This window comes from Numida meleagris, chromosome Z (genome assembly GCF_002078875.1).
Source record: "Numida meleagris isolate 19003 breed g44 Domestic line chromosome Z, NumMel1.0, whole genome shotgun sequence".
NCBI classification, from domain to species: domain Eukaryota; kingdom Metazoa; phylum Chordata; class Aves; order Galliformes; family Numididae; genus Numida; species Numida meleagris.
The window spans coordinates 42,857,231-42,876,766 of record NC_034438.1 but is presented as its reverse complement, the minus strand read 5'-3'; the positions used below and the strand labels follow the sequence as shown (position 1 = coordinate 42,876,766).

General features: G+C 38.4%; 1 protein-coding gene across 8 annotated transcripts in view; it reads left to right on the top strand.

Annotated features, from left to right (window-relative positions):
* Nucleotides 1-14,068, top strand: part of CDC14B (cell division cycle 14B) — a 53,210-nt gene extending 39,142 nt beyond the window's left edge. For 3 of the 8 annotated variants that reach the window (XM_021381490.1, XM_021381496.1, XM_021381498.1), the window contains 2 exons: nucleotides 5,566-5,682; nucleotides 10,396-14,068. In XM_021381490.1, coding sequence (XP_021237165.1) covers nucleotides 5,566-5,682; nucleotides 10,396-10,435 — 157 coding nt within the window. In that variant the 3' untranslated portion in view covers nucleotides 10,436-14,068. Of the gene's footprint in view, nucleotides 1-5,565; nucleotides 5,683-10,395 lie in introns of those variants that run through there. The other 5 variants (XM_021381494.1, XM_021381497.1, XM_021381491.1 and 2 more) reach the window with 4 other exon arrangements.

The window sequence follows — 19,536 nt, the reverse complement described above, 5'->3', positions numbered from 1 at the left end:
AAACTGGTTTATAATGTGAATTAGAATTTGTTAGACGTGGCAGTAGGTCTTTTTTTTTTTTGACAGATTATAGTAGTATGCCATAGGAGTCAGTAAAATTTGACTTTTTTTGACCTCATAACTGAAGATGAGACAGGTTGCAGTATCGGGTCAAGGCTTACTTGTTTACTCAAACAAGCTGTTTTGATCTTCTTTTCTTAATTTTTTTTTTTTATAGAATATTGTAGGACTAGTTGAATATACTTTTTCTGTTACTTAAATTCAGGAGCTGAGTAAGTCATTAAAAACACATTAATTCCTTGAGTATAATTTTTACTTTTGTCTCCACTCTGCTTTTGTCAGAGTGGTTGCAGCCACTTTTTACTTCGAAGGTGCAATAGATGGCAACTTTCATCTATTGGCCAAATAAAATTTCAGCAGCACACAGAACTTTCAGGAAACCAGAAACAGATTGTTTCTGTTTGCTTCCCTCTCTCCAAGAGGCTGCTCTACCACTACTACTACCCCCAAAGCAAAATGTTTACTTTAAGTGAATGCTTGAAAATTCAGTGGTCTTGGAGAAAGATCAGGAACCTTGCAGCCACACTTACAAAAAGCATGGAAATAATTCTGCTAAAGTAAAGGAGTGATAACTGAAAACGAAAACTGGGGGAGTCGTGGACAATTTTGTTACTCCACTAGCCTTAGCTGAGGTCATTTTAATCTAATCTTCTACAGAAACAAAACAAAACAAAACCCCTAAAGTTCAAATTAGCTTTTTTTTTTTCCATTGGTACCTAACTTTGCCAAAGAACACACTAAAATCGGAGTTGTTTTGAAAGTTTCACTCTCAATTTAGCATTAGCTCTTGTCTCAGTGTTTTACGGAAGTGAAACCTCAGATATCCAAAGGTGAACTGAAAGAATTGAACACCATTTTAAAGAAAAGAAACGATCCAGTCTTTATTTTCTTGTACTGTAAGATCAGTTTCACTCAACTGTCTTCCCTTCTTTTAACATTTCTGTGTTCTATGTAAAAGCTCCTTTGCTAAGGGGTAAGAGGAAAGGCTCTTTGATGTTAGTAAATGTGTTATTGTGCCAACAATTGAGTTACTGGTGCCACTGCCTCATATCCAGGATTGACAATCATACAGTGCTGTTTTGTGTCCAGGAAGAGAAAACACTAAAATTTTCCTTAAAAGCTAAGCTAATGTTCTCTCCATTATGCAGCTAATGTCCCTTGTGTTTTAAGAGACCAAATTGTCAGTCAGGTGATTCAGTCATCATTCTTAGCTAGTCTGGCAGTTCTGTAGGCTGTTTACCTGTAGACTGAAGAACTAATTATCAATGACTTACAGGAGCGATATATGTCTCAGGCCAGCCTTCCTGAAAATTGGTGGGTGAGAAAGCAGTATTGTATTTGACGGTGTAATGGTTTAACCCAGCAACCAGCTCAGCACTACCCAGCTGCTCGCTCACTCACCCCCAGCAGCACTGGGGAAGAGAATGGGAAAGGTAAAAAAAAGTGCAAGAACTTGTGGGTTGAAATAAAGACAGTTTTATAGGTAAAGCAAAACCTGTGTGTGAAAGCAAGACAAAACAAGGAATTCATGCACAATGTCCCATCAGCAGACAAGTTGTTCAGCCACTTCCAGAACAACAGAGCTCACTGTTTATAGCTCTTAGTTGGGAAGGCAAACACCATCACTCCAGATGTCCCAATTCCTCCTTCTTTGGCCCAGTTTTACAGTTGAGTGTGATATCATAGGTTACAGGACACTTCTTTCGCCTGTTTGGATCAGCTGCCCTGGTTCTGTCCCCTCCTAGCTCCTTATGCAACCCCAGCTCCTTGCTGGCAGAGCAGTGTGAGGAGATGAAGTGTTCTTGGCTCTGTGCAGCACTGCTCAGCAGCAACTAAAGTGTCAGTGTGTTATCAGCATTATTTTCATCCTAAATCCATAACACAGCACATACCAGCTACTGTGAACAAAATTAACTCTATCCCAGACAAAATCAGGACCTCATAAAGTAGATAACTATGGTAAAACTCCCGTCAGGAGGTCAGAGAAGATGTGCTCCTGTGAAGCCTCTCTTTCCTTCATCTCTCCTTAGGATCCTGTAATCAATTATATTTTATAAAAGCTTTTTGGTTGCATTAATTTCTCTCAAGTTTTCTGTGTTTGGCCTGGATTTTGGGGTTGAGCTTTTGTGCCATGTTGTTATGTGTCTCCTAGCCTCCTCCTCCAATTTAAATGATAAATTTGTGAACTATTTAGAGTTGGTGCTACTGACCCAACGCTATTCCACTTAAGCAGGTTTTGATTTGTTTGAAAGCCAATATGTTAGCTTAAAGAAAAGTGGTATGCAAATTAGCACCATGTTGGAGGATGTATTAGGTTCAGAATTAGCAAGCAATGCTAATGGGAATGAAAAATTCATAGCATACATATTTTAGTAATGTGGCTATTAAAGCATCTTGTAGCATGTCTTCAGGATTTTTATCTTTTTTTAATCATATTTCAGTGAGATGAAGAACATTTTGTACATCAGATGCATTTTCTTCTGATATTTCTGTAAGTTAGTTGTTGAGCTCTACAACATGACATGCTATTTTTCATGAATAGTTACCAAGCAGTAAATAGGCGTCCTGAGAATCATTTCATGTTCTTTATAAAACATATCTATGAAACGTGTTCTCACTTCAGGCTGCCAGACTGATAATGTATGAAATCAAAATTCTGTACATGAAAGGTAATGCAGCTCCTAAGCTCAGAGCTGTGGACACCACAGACAACTGTGAGTGCTTAGTTGTAACACCAAGTCAGACAGTGGCGCAGATGGGAATTTGTCTGTTTTCCTGGAGGTGCTCTAAGCCTTCAAAGGCAGAAGTTTTAGTCTGATTTAAACCTGTTTGTCTGATCATTTAGCAAATGCTTTGTTAATTGGGATTTCAATTAGGCTTTACTCTTGCGGTAGGTGTGTGATGTTTTATATATCTTGGATGTAAAAGTGACATAACTGCTAAAGAACATGTGATGTTAAGAGCTCAGCTGTGCTTAGAGCTGCCTCTGAGCTGACCCCATAGGATGGCTCCTCTCCCTGCCTTTTGTTAAATACGGTAGTTTTAAGAGGAGGATGCCATGGTTGGCTTGATTTAAAGTTGAATTATATATGGTGCATATTTTTGTAATTCATAGTCCCATTTTTTCTTTTCTTTCTTTGTTGCAAACACATAAAATTACATGGAATGTAAGGAACTACCTATGATATGTCAAAAAGATGAACGTGTAGGTGCTCATGCAAGATGATTATCTTACTGCTTCACAACATTTTAGTTCATACTTAGATGAGTATATAGGTTTAAGCCATGCACATTGGCTTCTTTTCTGAACTTTTGGTGCCTGGAAAAAAAAGGACACCTATAAGAAAGAGGTAATAATTAGATAATGTTCCAATAATTTTTGCTTTCTTTTAAATATGCATTACATGCATTCTATACAAAGAGACATTGTATGCATGTATTTACGGAGAAAACACAATTTTTACATATGTCTATCTGCATAAGCATTAATTAACTAGCATGTGCCACAATTCCGTCATACTTTAAGTGATGAAAAGTCAGTAGGCTAAGCAGGTTTTCTACCTGTTAATTCAGTCTTGGAAATCACTAGTGGCTCAGGTGAAGGATGTAATGTTGACTTCTTTTCACCACTGGCATCATTTGCAAATTTGAGTTCAAACCGTAGTGTTCCAAATTGGTTTGTGTTGTGCAACAACTACACTGAAAAGAGAATGCTAAAAGTTTTAGTATTAGAACTTCCTAGAATTGCCTTATCAGAGCAATAGAAATTATAAAGTGAAATCTAAGGTTTTGAGTCTTTTCACATCAGGCATGCAAGGAAAACAGATTTTTGGTAGAAGAACTTGTGTTATCTGCTGCAACATTATCTGATTTTGAAGGTACTTGCTTTTTGTTTTCAGCCTCTCATATAACTCGTTCCTCTGACTTTGAATGTGTAGTGTTTACAGTGGAGTTTGCATTGCATTTTAATAGCCCTTGCTGTTGCAATATTGCAGGTTTGGACTTTTGTAAATCAAGGTGCTTGATTTTGCAAGTCTGAAATACTAGACGAGTCTTGTTCATATAGAAATTTTAAATACACGAAGTTTGTGTTTATATAATCATTTCCCAAACAATATAGAGGCAGTAACTTTGGTTACAGCAAGGTTGCTGATCATTTTTACTGCTGTAAAATGGAGAAATATGCTACAGAATTGATTTTAGATGAAGCTATGCTCTCTGAAGTACATTTGTGTATTCCAGTTCTAGTATCAAGGCCCATATAAAGCAGTAAATATATAGGGTTTCTTTTGCTATTCATATTTTCAGTAATTGCTCTTGACAGGCGAGTATGTTGCGTGAGTACAAAAATACTCATATTTCTCCCATGAATACCTGTCCACTTTTGCTCCAGAACCTGTGTTTTATGTTTATATATAGGATTCTTAGCAGGTTTTTTCCAGAATATTAAACAACCAGTTAGCAGTTTATATAATTTAATAAAGTTTGATTACCGATCTAATGCAGTCTACAAACTGAGATAAACTCAGTGAGGCCACTGAGAACTGAAATGCTAATAGCCACAGTGGAAAAAAATAATGTGTTTTTATAGTTAGAAACTTGCACAGATGGAATGACTAGAAAATAGACCAATTAAATATTTTACTAAATATGTATCTGTAGACTGCAGGTATACATGAGTTGTTGTATTTTTTTCCATAAGATCATAATTATTCTACAAGCATTTAGGAATACTGAAAATGTGGTTTCCCTACAAGCAAGCTGCATGATGGTTAAAAATCATTATTTGCATTTCACAGTTATTTTGCTACTGGTGTTGACACTATAAGCAACACTAGGATTTTTCTGCCTGTTTAGGAAATAGAACATTGCTCTAGGGTCTTCAGGAGAAGCTACTGAACACAACCAGCATTTGAGTATGGCGTGCTTATTACCTGTAATAGCAGAATGCTAGCATATTCAATGTTTTTTTTTCCAAGGCAGCTGTATCTGAAGGGAATATTTCATGGTTAACTGCAGGACATTGAGACTCACTTCTTCACAAATTGAATTACTTGCTTTTTGTTTTGTTTTGTTTTCCACTTCCTTCTATGTCAAACTGAAAAATAACATTTGGTTTTGTTGCGTACTTCAGTTTTGCTCTTCATTTTTTCTGGTGTTGCAGCAACATGCAATACTATAGTTAGCTTTTTTTTTGGCCTCTAAAAACGTAAAAGAAAACTTCAAACTATTATTTATTCTCTTCTTTGAAAGTTAAAAAATAAGTAAAAAATAATTCAAAAATCACAAAAAAGTACCTGTATTCCTAATAAAACAGGCCTGCATTACCATAATTATAAGAAGAACATTAAGAGAACGCTGATTTTTAGGTGGAAAAGTTTGCTTTGCAAAATGGAAGGCCCACGAATGCTTGTGAGATCTGCAGAAAATGTAATATCCTCTTTTCAGTGTTCTTCTAGAAACTTTCAGGTTATATAATCTCTTCTTTTTTCCTACTCTTTTCAGAGTAATTCTGCAGTCCACTGTTCAGAAAAATAAAACCTCTGAACCTAACATTTCTGACAGTACAAACATTACTAAAAGAACTACCAGGTCTGCAGCAAGAAACAAAAGTGTAAAAAGGTGAGAGTTACCCTCTTTAAAGATCCACTGACTGTTCTGTAGACAAATACTTTTGAGCTGGTGTGTCCATTGCTGTTTGAGGCTTTTGCCACAATTTAATTCCTCCTCCTAAAAATGAGAAATGGGAAGCAATTTTATGTTTTATGTTATGTACTAAGAATATCCAGAACTTTAAATCTTACATGATTGGTTTTTACTGCTGAGTCCTTCAATTTTCTGAATTCTATATTCTGATTCCTAGTGTAAGAATTACTGGAGTTGAGGGATTCTTGTACCAAAAAAATCTTTTAATTGCCAAACCTAATCTGGAGTAAGGGAGGAAAAGTTGTTCACAGCATTAAGAGTTAGATTTAGCATGCTAAGTCAATTTGTTGTGGACAGCTGAAATGCAGTAGTAGAGCAAATCCAGCAGTGGGTAGGTGAAGTGTGTAAAATGCTATATGTATGCTGGTATGAGATTTCATGAGAGTATCACTTATAATCTGGTCTGAACTTGTTCTGCAAAGCGTAAGGACATTTTACATTTGGGTGTATGTATGCAAGAGTGAAAGTGTCTTTTGATGCAGAAGAATATGGACAAAATACTAATATGTTTCTTCTGCACACACGTGTTCATGCCTCTCAGCAGTAGCTCTCTAAGACATTATCAAAGATGAGCTTTAGAATATAACTTGATAGAATATTCAGGTAATATATAGCAGCTACAAATGAACAGAATCTGTCTTGGGCTTACAAGGAACAACTTTTGAATGGATCTACCACATGATGAAGGTATATTTTTTTGTTGGAAAGAGAAAGAGGTGGCAAATAACAATAACAAAAAAACCCACACAGACTCTAGTTTTGCTTGCTTAATAAATTTTGCTGAAAATTCCAGATTTTTTTGCAGTTTTTCTTCCATTCATACCTTTTGTTTTCACAATCTCATCCTTTTTTTGAAGGTAACAGACATTATGAAAAATCCATTCTACTGGGCAAAGGTCAATTAAAAAAAAAAATCCATAGTCTAATTAATAGCAGTGTGCAAGAATGTGCTAGTCAGAATTTTCATCAGCAGCTATATCAATTTTATGAATTATATTTTGATTCATATAAACACATGCAGAAAAATACTTCATTTTCCCTGAAATGCATGCTTTCCTAAAAACCTCAAGTTCTACTGAGAAACTCCATTCTACATTGTTTTCACCATGTCAGTCTTGGTCCAGATAGATTGATGGGATTCCCCCAGCTGTTTTTATTCTTCCTGAGTTTTAAGCTACTTGCAACTCGTCATAGCTGTATACTTGTAAATGTGTAACTGAACAGACATTTTCAGTTCCTGGAAAACACACCTTTGCGTAGACATTTGTGTTGTGGGAGATCAGACTACCTATCTATAGGAGGAAACAGAATCCCTAAACTGGAGGTCAAGTTATTTTGAAAGAAGTGCTGTACATATGTTGACAGACTTATGACTTACAGGACCAAGGATCAAGTTTCAAATTATCTCAAATTTCATAAAGCATTTCCTATTTTAATGTATTTTCTAAAACTTCTACCCGAAATATTTCATTCCATATTCTATTTCTTCTAACTTTTGAGATTGAGGAATATCAATGAGTTTATGTTTGGATCGCATAATCAAAGTTGCCGTAAATATTTACCGTCACAATTCTGGAGCTCTTAATTATCTTTTTATCTTAGAGAATTAATTGGGTACTGGTCCCTCTAAAGGTTATTTCAGTAACACTGTACATATCGTGGATTTCCAGTTTAGTACCTTGCTATTAATCCTGTAGGTGTACTTTTATTAGAGTGTTTGGCAAAACCTCAGTCAATTTTTTTAAGCCTTGCTTTCTTTTCTCATGCTTTTTCGGGGACATCTGTGGCTAGGCCAGGTTGCTCAGAGCCTGGTGCAGCTTGGCCTTGAATATCTCCAAGGATGGAACATCCAGAACCTCTCTAAGCAACCTGTTCCAGTGCCTCACCACCCTTACTGTAAAAAATGTCTTCCTTATATCCAGTCTAAATCTTCCCTCCTTTAATTTACAACCGTTTCCCCTTGTCCTGTCAGAGCAGACACTGCTAAAAAGTCTGTCCCCTTCTTTCTTGTAGTCCCCCTTTAGTTATTGTAAACCTGCTGTCAGGTCTCCCTGAAGCCTTCTCTTCTCCAGGTTGAATCACAGAATCGTAGAATTATAGAATGGTTTGGGCTGGAAGGGACTTTTAAGATCATCTAGTTCCAGCCACCCTGCTATAGGCAGGGACACCTCCCTCTAGAACAGGTTGCTCAAAGCCCCGTCCAGCCTTGTCTTTAATGTTTTCAAGGAGGGGGCATCCACAGCCTCTCTGGGCAACCTGTTCCAGTGTCTCAACACCCTCACAGAAAAGAATTTCTTCCTAATATCCAGTCTAAATCTACCGTTTTCCAGTTTAAAGCCATTTCCCTTCATCCTGTTGCTGCCTGCCCTTATATAAAGTCCCTCCCCAGCTTTCTTGTAGGCCCCCTTCAGGTACTGGAAGGCCGCTGTAAGATCTCCTTGGAGCCTTCTCTTCTGCAGGCTGAAGAGCCCCAGCTTGCTCAGCCTGTCCTCATAGAGTAGGCGTTCCATCCCTTGGATAGTTTTTGTGGCCCTCCTCTGGATGCACTCTGACAAGGCCATGTCTGTTCTATACTGAGAACTCCACATCTGGATACTCCAGGTGAGGCCTCACCAGCGCAGAGTAGAGGGGCAGGATCACCTCCCTTGACCTGCTGGCTACACTTCTTTTGATGCAGCCCAGGATGCAGTTGGCTTTCTGGGCTGCAAGGGCGCATTGCTGGTTCGTGTCCAGCTTACCATCCATCAGTACCCCTAAGTCCTTTTTGGCGAGATTGTGCTCTGTCCTTAAATCCCCCAGCTTGTACTGATAAGTATTACCATGACCCAAGTGAAGTCTACGAAGTTTGTATTAACTCACAGTACACAGATTGATTGACCTTTTCCAGATAAATTGAATGCAATGTAGAGAAGAACAATTACTGTGGAAAAAATAGAGCTCATATCCTAACCAGCCGTCTTTGTCAAGGTCCTGTTGCTTTCTCTGAACTTCTGACATTAACGTGGACCTTTATTCTTTCCTTGTCTTGTCTGTCTGTTGTATTCCAGTGGGAACATCTTGCACTATTTTTATACAAAACTGTTTGATGCTCCAGGTCATTTTAGTCAATTTTTACTCTAGATGAATCACATTTTTGACCCATCATAATACAGCATAATCAGATCTGAGTTTACCATTTCATCCTTCAAACTGTTGGACATTATCATATAAAATCTCCCTAGAATGATTCTTCAGCCAAAATAGCCATTTGCAGTTAAAATATTATATTCTGGTTTTGCAAAGTGATCTTAGAGAATTTCAGTATATTGCTGATAATGTTCATTCCATTTCCTTTGTGGAATGTCTCTAGATGTCAGTTGCCATCTACAAAACACCAGTAGTGGTGGACATAACACATTATCTCTTGTGTCTGAAATAACACTGTTGTGTAACTGCAAGACATTAACATGACTAAAGCATTCTCTACAGTCTTTTTCTGTGGGTATCCTTGTTCTAATCTTTTTTCTCCATTGAGAATGTATCCTGTGTAAATCTGTGAGTTACTGGGAACAAAGTTTGCCTGTGTTTATATCTTATCAGGATGCATATACCAGATCATTCTAAGGACAAACAGGTTATTTTCCTCTCCTTTTCCCCTCCTCACTTTTCTTGCTATTAAATCATTTTTAGTAGATGGAACAATATGCTATATCAGCTGAAAGGTGAGTGAGATGGAGGAGGAATCTCAAAATCTTAACTCTTAACATAAATAATCATTGTCTAGGCTTGATCCCAAAGTACTTGAAGGACTGGAATAGCATTCTCCTTTGACAGAAAGCTGCACTAGCAGAAATGCATAGCAAACCTGTGTTCACTCCAGGATAAGAACCCTGTGAATTCTGGCCAACAGATTGATACTTCAGAAATTTCCAGACCAAATGAAACATAGTAAAGTCCAAATGAAACAGTTTTCTCTGTTTTATCACCTTACAGATTTAGGATTATGTTTGTAACTAGTAATTGGTTAAACTGAAATCTTGAATTGTCAGAGAATTTTGGTAGGTAGAGCTGCTTAAGGGAATATGGAGGTCAAGTCATTACAGAAAAAAACTGGGAAGACAGGAGAAAACATATGAAAGCCGTGGTATAGATTCTTCTTTTAACAAGAGAGGATTATGCTTTTACAATCTTATGTGCTTTTACTTTATTGGAAATTGTAAAAGGAGCAATTTGTGCCCTTGTTTATACACTGGAAATTGCCTGCAGCATTTCAGAGCTTATCTATGTAATCTAACTCTAGCTTAAAAAATACTAATGTTTCTTTACTATTCTTTCTACTTTTCCTGCAGTCTGATACATCAGGGGGAGAGAAGGAAAATGAATGCTTTACAGCTATTGTACTTAATGAAATTATGGTACTTTTAATCTTCTGTTGCTTTTTAGTATGAAGCTGAACCTTTCTTCGTATTGTCTGTGAACACACTGGTCTGTGCTTTCTTTACAACCAATATTGCTATGTTTTTAAATGCTGTGACTTTTATTCTGTTTCTTTCTTTGAAATATAGTTTGTTTATCTTGCCAACAGTGTTTTCTTCAAATAGTTTTTTGAGTGCACATTTAATTTTTTTCCTTAAATATGTTCTATTTCAGCAGCCAGTCCATCGCAAGAACTAGAACAGTATTGCGTTAAAATTTCAAATCAGCAAGCAGTGTTGAAAGGGGATATCCAGGAATGAAGGGGATACAACTCGATGACACTTGATTGCAATTCTAGGAAGATGTCTTTGGCTCCATTTAAAGAGAAGAAACTTATTCATACTCATAGAATAAAACTGTCAACATGCTTGTTAGACAGTTTCTTAATTGCTAATGCTTCCTCAAGCAAAACCAACAAAATCTGTGTAAATTTAGACTCAGGTGTAAATACTTGAGTTCTCTATTATAAAGAGGGCTCCCTAGTATATATGATGCATGTGTATAAAACGTGATGGCAATCACTTATAGCTGCTGACCACCAGAAGTGAAGAAATGGTGGGAGTTTTTAACGTATAAATCTGTTCTGTTCATTCAGACTGGGCTCAGGTCTCCACTTGAGACTGAAACTCAACCACAGAGGCTTTTTACTTATAGGTTTAGTACTCTCTTGTGTTAATTGTCTATTCGTTCTTATTTTATATGACTTTTTTTTATGAAGTCCCAGTATTGAGAACACAAAGTAACTATTTTCCACCAAAGAGTGCTTTATTTTCAAAGATTGTGATTTTTTTTAATTTTGAAAAAAAAAAAAAAGACAACTGAAAGTAATTACCTTGTTTTTAATAGTGATAGATTTTTAGTTGTTCGCAACCACTGGCTCTTTTACCTGTTCGTATTTGCTTTAAATCTAGTATGATTCTAAGAGGGAGGAAAAACATTTAAAGCAGTGAAATGTCATTACTCTTTCTTTTCATATCTTCAAGACTTTTAGAGGAATCTTTAGATTACCATATCTGAAAGGCAGGACTTTTTTCCCAAATTTTATTGGTACATTTAATAACTTATGAATATTAACTGTTTTTTTTTTTTTTTTTGCTTGAAAATACTTAATGAGTGCAGCATGTTTTTTTTTTTTTTGTTTTTTGTTTTTTTTAAAGGGGAAAAAATAAGCTTCCTGTACAACTGAAATTGGTAATAGAACTCAGGGGCAGATACAGTTGGTAACATCTCATTACAATGATTATAAAACTACAGCTCTCAGTTAAAAGCAGTGAAATTTTTAGAGCAATCTGAGACTGAAATTTTGATCCACTGCGAGACTATCTTCAAACACTGGTAATGTTTTTTCCCTACTGCATCCGCATTATGAAATATGTCTCAAAGGCTTGCTTTGAAGTGAGGCATCCTTGCTTCCTGGAAGTTGAGCTGCATTTCCCTCAAATGAGAACTGCTACCACATAGCCTTAGACAGAATACAATTCTCTCTTCATTTTGTAACTCCTACAGAAGAAAGGAGTAGAAAAGGAGACCTAGAATCATAGAATCATAGAATCCTTAGAGTTGGATGGGACCTTTAAAGGTCATCTCGTTCAACTCCCCAGCAATGAACAGGGGCATCCACAGCTAGGTCACATAGCTCAGAGCCTCGTCCAGCCTGGCCTTGAATGTCTCCATGAACAGGGCATCCACCACATCTCGGGGCAGCTTGTTCCAGTGCCTCCCCACCCTCACTTGTAAAGGCTTTTTCCTCATATCCAACCTAAATCTACCCTCTTTAAGTTTGAAACCATTTCCTCTTCTCCTGTCACCACAGACCCTGCTAAGAAGTCAGTCCCCTTCATTCTTGTAGCTTCCCTTTAGACACTGAAAGGAAGGTGTTCAGTCTATTGGCCCTCCTCCGGACGCGCTCCAACAGGTCTGTGTCTCTCCTACACTGAGGAGTCTGTATCTGGATGAGGACTCCAGGTTAGGTCTCTCCAACAGAGAGCAGAGAGAGGCAGGATTGCCTCCTTCACCCTGCTGGCCTCCTTCACCCTGCTGGCTTCTTTGGAAGCATGTTGGATATGGCTGGCCTTCTGGGCTGCAAGGGCACAGTGCTGGCTCATGTTCAGCTTGCCACCCACCAGTACGTCCAAGTCATTTTTGGCAGGAATTTTAGCAACAGAGTAATCTTAAGTTTTTAAAAGATACAGATTATATTTGCAAGGGGAGGACTTTCTTTCTATGAAGCTAAGTGGGCAGGTACAGTGACTAGTTCCAGTCTATAACCATTTGAAAAATGGAAGGAAGTGTTCTGTTACACTAGTGGTTTCTCAGTGCCACTATGAATAACCACACATGGGTTTGAATATGTTTTTGTTGTCAAAGAAGAGGATTGTGAGTTGGAGAGGAGGCAGGATGTAAAATGCATGGTGACAGCATCTGTGAGTGTGGATACTCCAAATCTGCAAGTATGAACACAAAGAAAATAGGAAAGGTTTGTATGGTGCAAGATAAGGTGCACTAAGGCTTATACCCTTATTCCGCTTTCCTACTCCCACTCTCTTCTGGGTGAAAACCACCCAAAAACATAATACATATGATAATTTTTTTTGGGGGGGGGAGGGCTCCTTCACCAAAACTGCAACAGGTGGTGTGTTGTGCAAATATGAATATCTTTATTTTTGAAGAGAATTGTCATCTTGAAAATTTTAATAGTGAACTTAATTGCAAGTCTTAACAGGCAGAGGGGAAACGGTGAAACTAATGAGGTGAAAGGGTGAGAGTAAAAACAAGAAAGATTTATTAATATTTATTGGTTTTGGCCTTATCGTTCTCTTAACTGAACTTTTTCTAAATCTAAAACTTATCAGTCTATTTCACAGACCTTCAAAATTCTGAATTTCCCTTTAACATGAGAACTCTGCAAGCGGTCTTGCATCGTGAATTAACCCATTACCTCATTATGTGTCATCTAATTGTTTTGCTTTGTGTGTCCAAGTTTTTAGTATTTTGTCTTGTGTCTTTATTACACTATACACCATACCAAAGCTGTCTTAAGTACAATTATGAAGAGTAGTAGCCATGGGTGAGGTAGTCCTTGGTTTACAAATCTGTTTTGAAATATGAAGTATTGTGTGCCAGAAATGAGCATGTATGACAGCAGTGCAACAGAGTGGCTGAAGGAGGTTATTTCTGTTGTTAACAACTAGGAGTTTTGGTTAAACTTAAAAATTCTTTCCACTCTTTCAACATGAGAGATGGATTCTTCCGTGATCTCTTATTCAAAAGTATGTAACATATTCAAAAGCTGTAGTATCTTAAGTCAAATTGCTAGCTTCTATTACAGCATCAGTATGGTAATGGAAGTCAAAAAGGACCGTGTCCTTTTGCCCTAGGACAATAGAAGAAGTGCTGCTTTAAAATAACAACAACAACAACAAAGAAAAATAATATTTGTAGAGACTTGTGCATTAAAATGGGGGGAAAAAAAGAAAAAAGTTACATTCACCAATTTGTTGCACTGCAGTTTTTATATTAATAGTTTGCAGACTGTTTGTCTTGTGTAAACTTGTGTACAGACTATCAAGATCTAGAAGTCTTCAACTAATCAGTACTATTCATCCTGATTATTTTTAAATTGTATATTTTTAATCATATTTTTTTAACTTGGATTGACAGAATGGGAGTTTATTTTGCTGGCGGTATTTTTAAGATAAAGCTTCATATTATCTTGTAATATCAAATAGCTCAATATGCATTTGTGTCTCATTTGAAAATAGTGCATATTGTATTTGGTTTTATACAAAATATTGAATAGTGAGAATTGTAAACATGAATTATGTAAAATTAAAAATAATAATCAGAAGTTTGCGTTTTCACTTTTATTTCCAACATTCTAAAGGGACTCAGAACAAGACCATATTTGTACAAAGTTCTGACCACTCTGTGCTCTTAGAAGTAATGAAAGAATTTTACTTGCCTAGGAAAGTTTAATTAAAAAGCACAAATCTTTCAAAATGTTGCATTTTAAAAACAATTTTCAGCAGTGTGTTTGAGGGGACTGACTTCAGAAAATAACAGTAATTGTACTCAGATGGCTGGGACACTCTTAACCAGTAAAAAACAACATGGTTAAACCAGAAGAACTGGCTTCTAACTTAATTTGTCTTCTTTCTGTATAATTGTGTAACACTCATTTTTTGGAAATCAGTATAATATGAAATACCATATACCTTGACTGTAAACAAGAAAGTGAAGATTTCTCAAAACATAAATTTTTAGAAACATTTGTTTTTACCTAAGTTATGAGGGTTTATTTTAGTCCATTAAAGGGAAGGGAAGGGGAAGGGGAAGTGGAAGGGGAAAGAGAAAAAAAAAAAAAGGAGAAAACAAAGGAAAAAGAAAGAAAAGAGGAAAATAAAAGAAAAAAAAAAAGAAAAAAGAAAAAAGAAAAGAAAAGAAAAGAAAAGAAAAGAAAAGAAAAGAAAAGAAAAGAAAAGAAAAGAAAAGAAGAGAAAAGAAAGAGAAAAGAAAGAGAAAAGAGAAAAAAAATGGAAAGGGAAAAGAAAAGAAAGGGGAAGGGACGGGAGAGAAGGGAAAGGAAAGGGAAGGCGAGGGGAGGGGAAGGGAAGGCGAGGATAGGGGAAGGGAAGGTGAAGGGGGAGATACATATTATCCACTCCAATATTTATTCTTACCTTATGTATTTAAGAAAGGCAAAGTGGGCAGAGCCTATCTGACAGATGAGTAAACTCTCTCTTGGTCCAGAAAGTGATGTTCATATTTGCTTGGAAAATCTTAGTGTTCATCAGTTGTAAGGTGGCCTTTTCTAAACTTGTATAAATGTTTTAACCACTTCTTCCTTTGCTAGTTGCCTGCTACAGTGTGAACAAAAGGCTCTGCCTGGACAACATCTGTGTGTGTATGCAGTGGCCACAGCAAAACACCGCTAATCCGTATGTAGAGATGTAAGCATAGCAGAGATGTAAGCACGGTACTGGCAGTGGACAGGGAAGGGTGAAGGACCAAAACACACTACAGAGAACAGCTGAACAGTGGCTAAGTCTAAAATTTTGACAATGTTGTGCACTGCAAGAATAATCTGTTTACAGTAAACAGATTACAGTCACTCCCCGGTGACTGGAGTAAGGGAAACATTACTACAATTTATAAGAAAGGGAGAAAGGGTGACCCAAGGAACTACAAGCCGGTGAGCCTCACCTCTGTGCCTGGGAAGATCATGGAGCAGATCCTCCTAGTTGCCTTGTTAAGGCACATACAAGACAAAGAGGTGATCCGAGACAGCATGGCTTCACCAAGGGCAGATCTTGCCTGACCAATCTGGTGGCCTTCTACAATGAAGTGACGACATCGGTGGATGGAAGAAGGGTGACGGATGTCATCTACCTGGACTTCTCCAAAACCTTTGACATGGTCCCTCACCACATCCTTTCCTCCAAATTGGAGAGGTATGGATTTGAAGGATGGACTGTTTTGTGGATTAAGAACTGGTTGGCTGGTCACAGCCAAAGGGTTGTGATGAATGGTTCTATGTCAGGGTGGAGGCCGGTCACGAGCAGTGTCCGCCAAGGCTCAGTCTTGGGACTGGTGCTCTTCAACATCTTTATCAATGAAATAGATGATGGAATCAAGTGCACCCTCAGCAAGTTTGCAGATGACACCAAGCTGAGCGGTGCAGTCGATACACTGGAAGGAAGGGAAGCCATCCAGAGGGACCTGAACAGGCTGGAGAAGTGGGCCCATGAGAACCTGATGAGGTTCAACAACGCCAAAGCAAGATGCTGCACTTGGGCTGGGGCAATCCAAGGTGTTTATACAAACTGGGGGAAGAATTCCTTTAGAGCAGCCCTGCGGAGAAGGACCTGGGGGTCCTGGTGGACGAGAAGCTGGACATGAGCCAGCACTGTGCGCTTGCAACCCAGAAGGCCGCTACGTTCTGGGCTGTATTAAAAGAGGAGTGGCCAGCGGGGAGAGGGAGGTGGTGGTCCCCCTCTACTCAGCTCTTGTGAGGCCCCATTTGGAGTACTGCATCCAGGCCTGAGGCCTCCAGCACAAGAAAGACGTCGAGCTCTTGGAACGGGTCCAGAGGAGGGCGACCAAGATGATCAGAGGACTGGAGCACCTCTCTTGTGAAGAAAGGTTGAGGGAAATGGGCTTGTTTAGTTTGGAGAAGAGAAGGCTCCGGGGAGACCTCACTGTGGCCTTCTAATACTTGAAAGGAGCATATAAACAGGAGGGGGAACGACTGTTTACATGGGTGGATAGTGATAGGACAAGGGAGAATGGTTTTAAACTGAGACAGGGAAGGTTTAGGTTGGATGTTAGAATGAAGTTTTTCACATGGGGTGGTGACACAGTGGAACAGGTTGCCCAAGGAGGTTGTGGATGCCCCATCCCTGGAGGCATTCAAGGCCAGGCTGGATGTGGCTCTGGCAGCCTGGTCTAGTGGTTGGCAAACCCGCACACAGCATGAGGGTTGAAACTGAATGATCACAATGGTCCTTTTCAACCGAGGCCATTCTATGATTCTACAATTCATTTAAATCAGAAAGGACACCACTCGATTTCTCCAGGTCGACGGGCAAAATATCAAGTCATCCTGATGGACTAATACAGGCGTGTCCAATCTGCGACCTGCAACCTGCATGCTTCCCAGCATGGGTAGCACTACAGCCCACTCCCTGCCCCGTGCTATAAAGGCAGCAGCTCTTCACCACACAGTGGCCCTGGGCAAGCACCCATTGCTCAGCAACAACCAAACCATCAGTGCACTATTTACGCTGTGTCGACTGAAAGCAAGGCATGAGGAGAGCACTGCTGACTCAAGCGATGGCAAATAACTGCATGTATTTTGATACACTGGCTGAACACAGTGCTCCAAACAGTGAAGAATACACAGTTGCGCTGTCTGGTTTGACAAAGGAATTTGAAAATAGGGTTCAAGATTGCAAAAAAAAAAAAAAAAAAAAAAAAAACTATTTATGTTTGAAACACCATTTTCAGCTGATATAAACACATTACCTGCAAATTTTCAAATGGAATGCATACAGTTGCAATCAAATATTCAACTCAAAAATCTGATCACATCTACCAGACTTTTATGAGCCCTTTCCTATCTGAGATATATCATTTGCTTCACAAGCAAATCTTGTTCACGTCATCACTTGGTAGTAAGGATATTTGTGAACAATTACCAAGGATTAGGTAATGGAAGAGTAAAATTTCATCAAAAATTTCTGATGAACACCTTGCGAGCTCACTAAGAATTGCAACCACTGCCACTGAACCAAACTGATGCGCTAGTTTTACAGCAATGTCATATACCCCATTAGTTCTACTTTTGTTCCTTTCTTTTTTTCATGTTCTAAGAAAAATATTTAAATGTTTTGTTACTTATATATATAGCAATACTGTGTATTTTATGAGGGCTGCTCTGAACGTAACGCCTGATTATGTTGGCCCCCAACTTCAGAGGCAGATATTGATGGTAGGGCAGTAGAGGTTGACTCTCCCTGCCAACATCCCGTTACATGTTGCTATGTGACAGATGGCACCTGACATGGAAATGCACATGAAGCAAAGGTGTGTTACTGAATTCCTCCATGCGGAAAAAAATGGCACCCAGTGACATTCACTAAATATCAGTGCTGAATGTTTACAGAGACCAAACAGAGGATGTGAACACAGTGAGGCGTTGAGTGGTGCGTCTCAGCAGTGGCAACAGTGGGCCACCTCCGCTACTGCAGATGTTTATGAGCATGGTGTGCAGGCCCTTGTTCATCACTGGCAAAAATGCCCATCTAATAATGGTGGTAACTGTTGAAAAATACTGTTTTGTAGCTGAGAATGTGCTCTATCAAGTAGCATTACTGTGCTCTTTGTATCTGCTCTATTTCCCAAGGAAATAAATAGGAGGCATTACTTTCGGAGCACCTCACATATATGCGGCTCCTATTCACTCAGCACAGCAGAGGCAAGCCAGAGGTTTGGACACCCATGGACTGAAAGGATGTGACTATGAATGTAGCTGACTACTAAGATGATGTGACTTTGAATGAAAGCTGAACCCAGCTACATCAATGCCTATAGCTAACAGGAATAGTTACAGCATAATTGCCTAGTTAAAATTGAACAAGTCTATTCTAGCAAACCAGACTTGAAAGGTGAACCACTGAAAAATGCAGACTTGGAACAGTACACAGATGAAAGTAGCTTCATGCAAAACAAAGAAAAGCACGATAGGCTTCACTAACATTGTGGGATGAAATAGAAGCTAAACTCTTACCTCAGAATACTTCTGTGAGGGAAGTAAGGAGTGCAGTGACGCCTGGGGAATACTGGCAAAGATTTCTCTGAATTGCCAAAATGTAGGTTATGTAAGTATTTATTTAATAGATATTTTTTCAGAATGGCTGGAGACTTTCCCCTGTTGCATACAGGGCTAGGTAAGTGGTTAAAACCATGTTGAAAGAAATAATTACAAGACTTGGAGTTCTGGAAGGGTTATCTTCTGAAAATGGATCCCACTTTATCTCCAGAGTGGTTCATGGGGTCTCCAAGTTTAAATGGGACTGACATACCTCTTGGTGGCTGCAATCAAGAGCAAAGGTTGAAAAGTTGAATCAGACTTCTAAAAAAACAGTTTTCAAAATTACGTCAGGAAACTATTTGAAGTGGGTGGAGGTATTACCTATTGCATTAATAATGAGAGATAGGATCACACCTCAGGCAATAGAAGGAGTAAGTCCTTTTGAGGACTCAACCTGCATGCCCTAGCACAGACCTTGACCCCCATCAGGGAACTTAAAATGGAAGATCTCTAGAAGAAATTCAGACTGATGAACTGCATCTGGAGTTAAGAAAGTGCCTATACTGAGTCTGATTGTCCTCAAGGATTGTTCTTGTTTCATGTTCAGTAGTGTTAACCCCTATAACTTTAAATTTGCTCTGCAGAAATTCAGATTTATTTGGGAACAATGGTCACTTAAGGAAGGAGAGGAAGTTGTGATTTTTTTTAAATTTCAATGTCAATGATTAATGAGACTGCTAGTGTTTTGGTGTTTCACTCCCAAGCTACACCTCGGGAAGAAAATACACACATCACATTGACTTAATGGATAGCTAAAATAACCAGTAAGACCAATTGCTGGGTTTGCCCTCATTTCCCAGAACTCTCAGAGAAAGCAGTGCCTTTAACCTATTCCTTCTCAGTCTTTTGGATCAACTTAATGGTAAAAAACAAAAAACAAAAAAAAACAAAAAAAAAAAAAAAAACCCACATTTGATACAGACGAAGAACCAGAAATCTTCAAG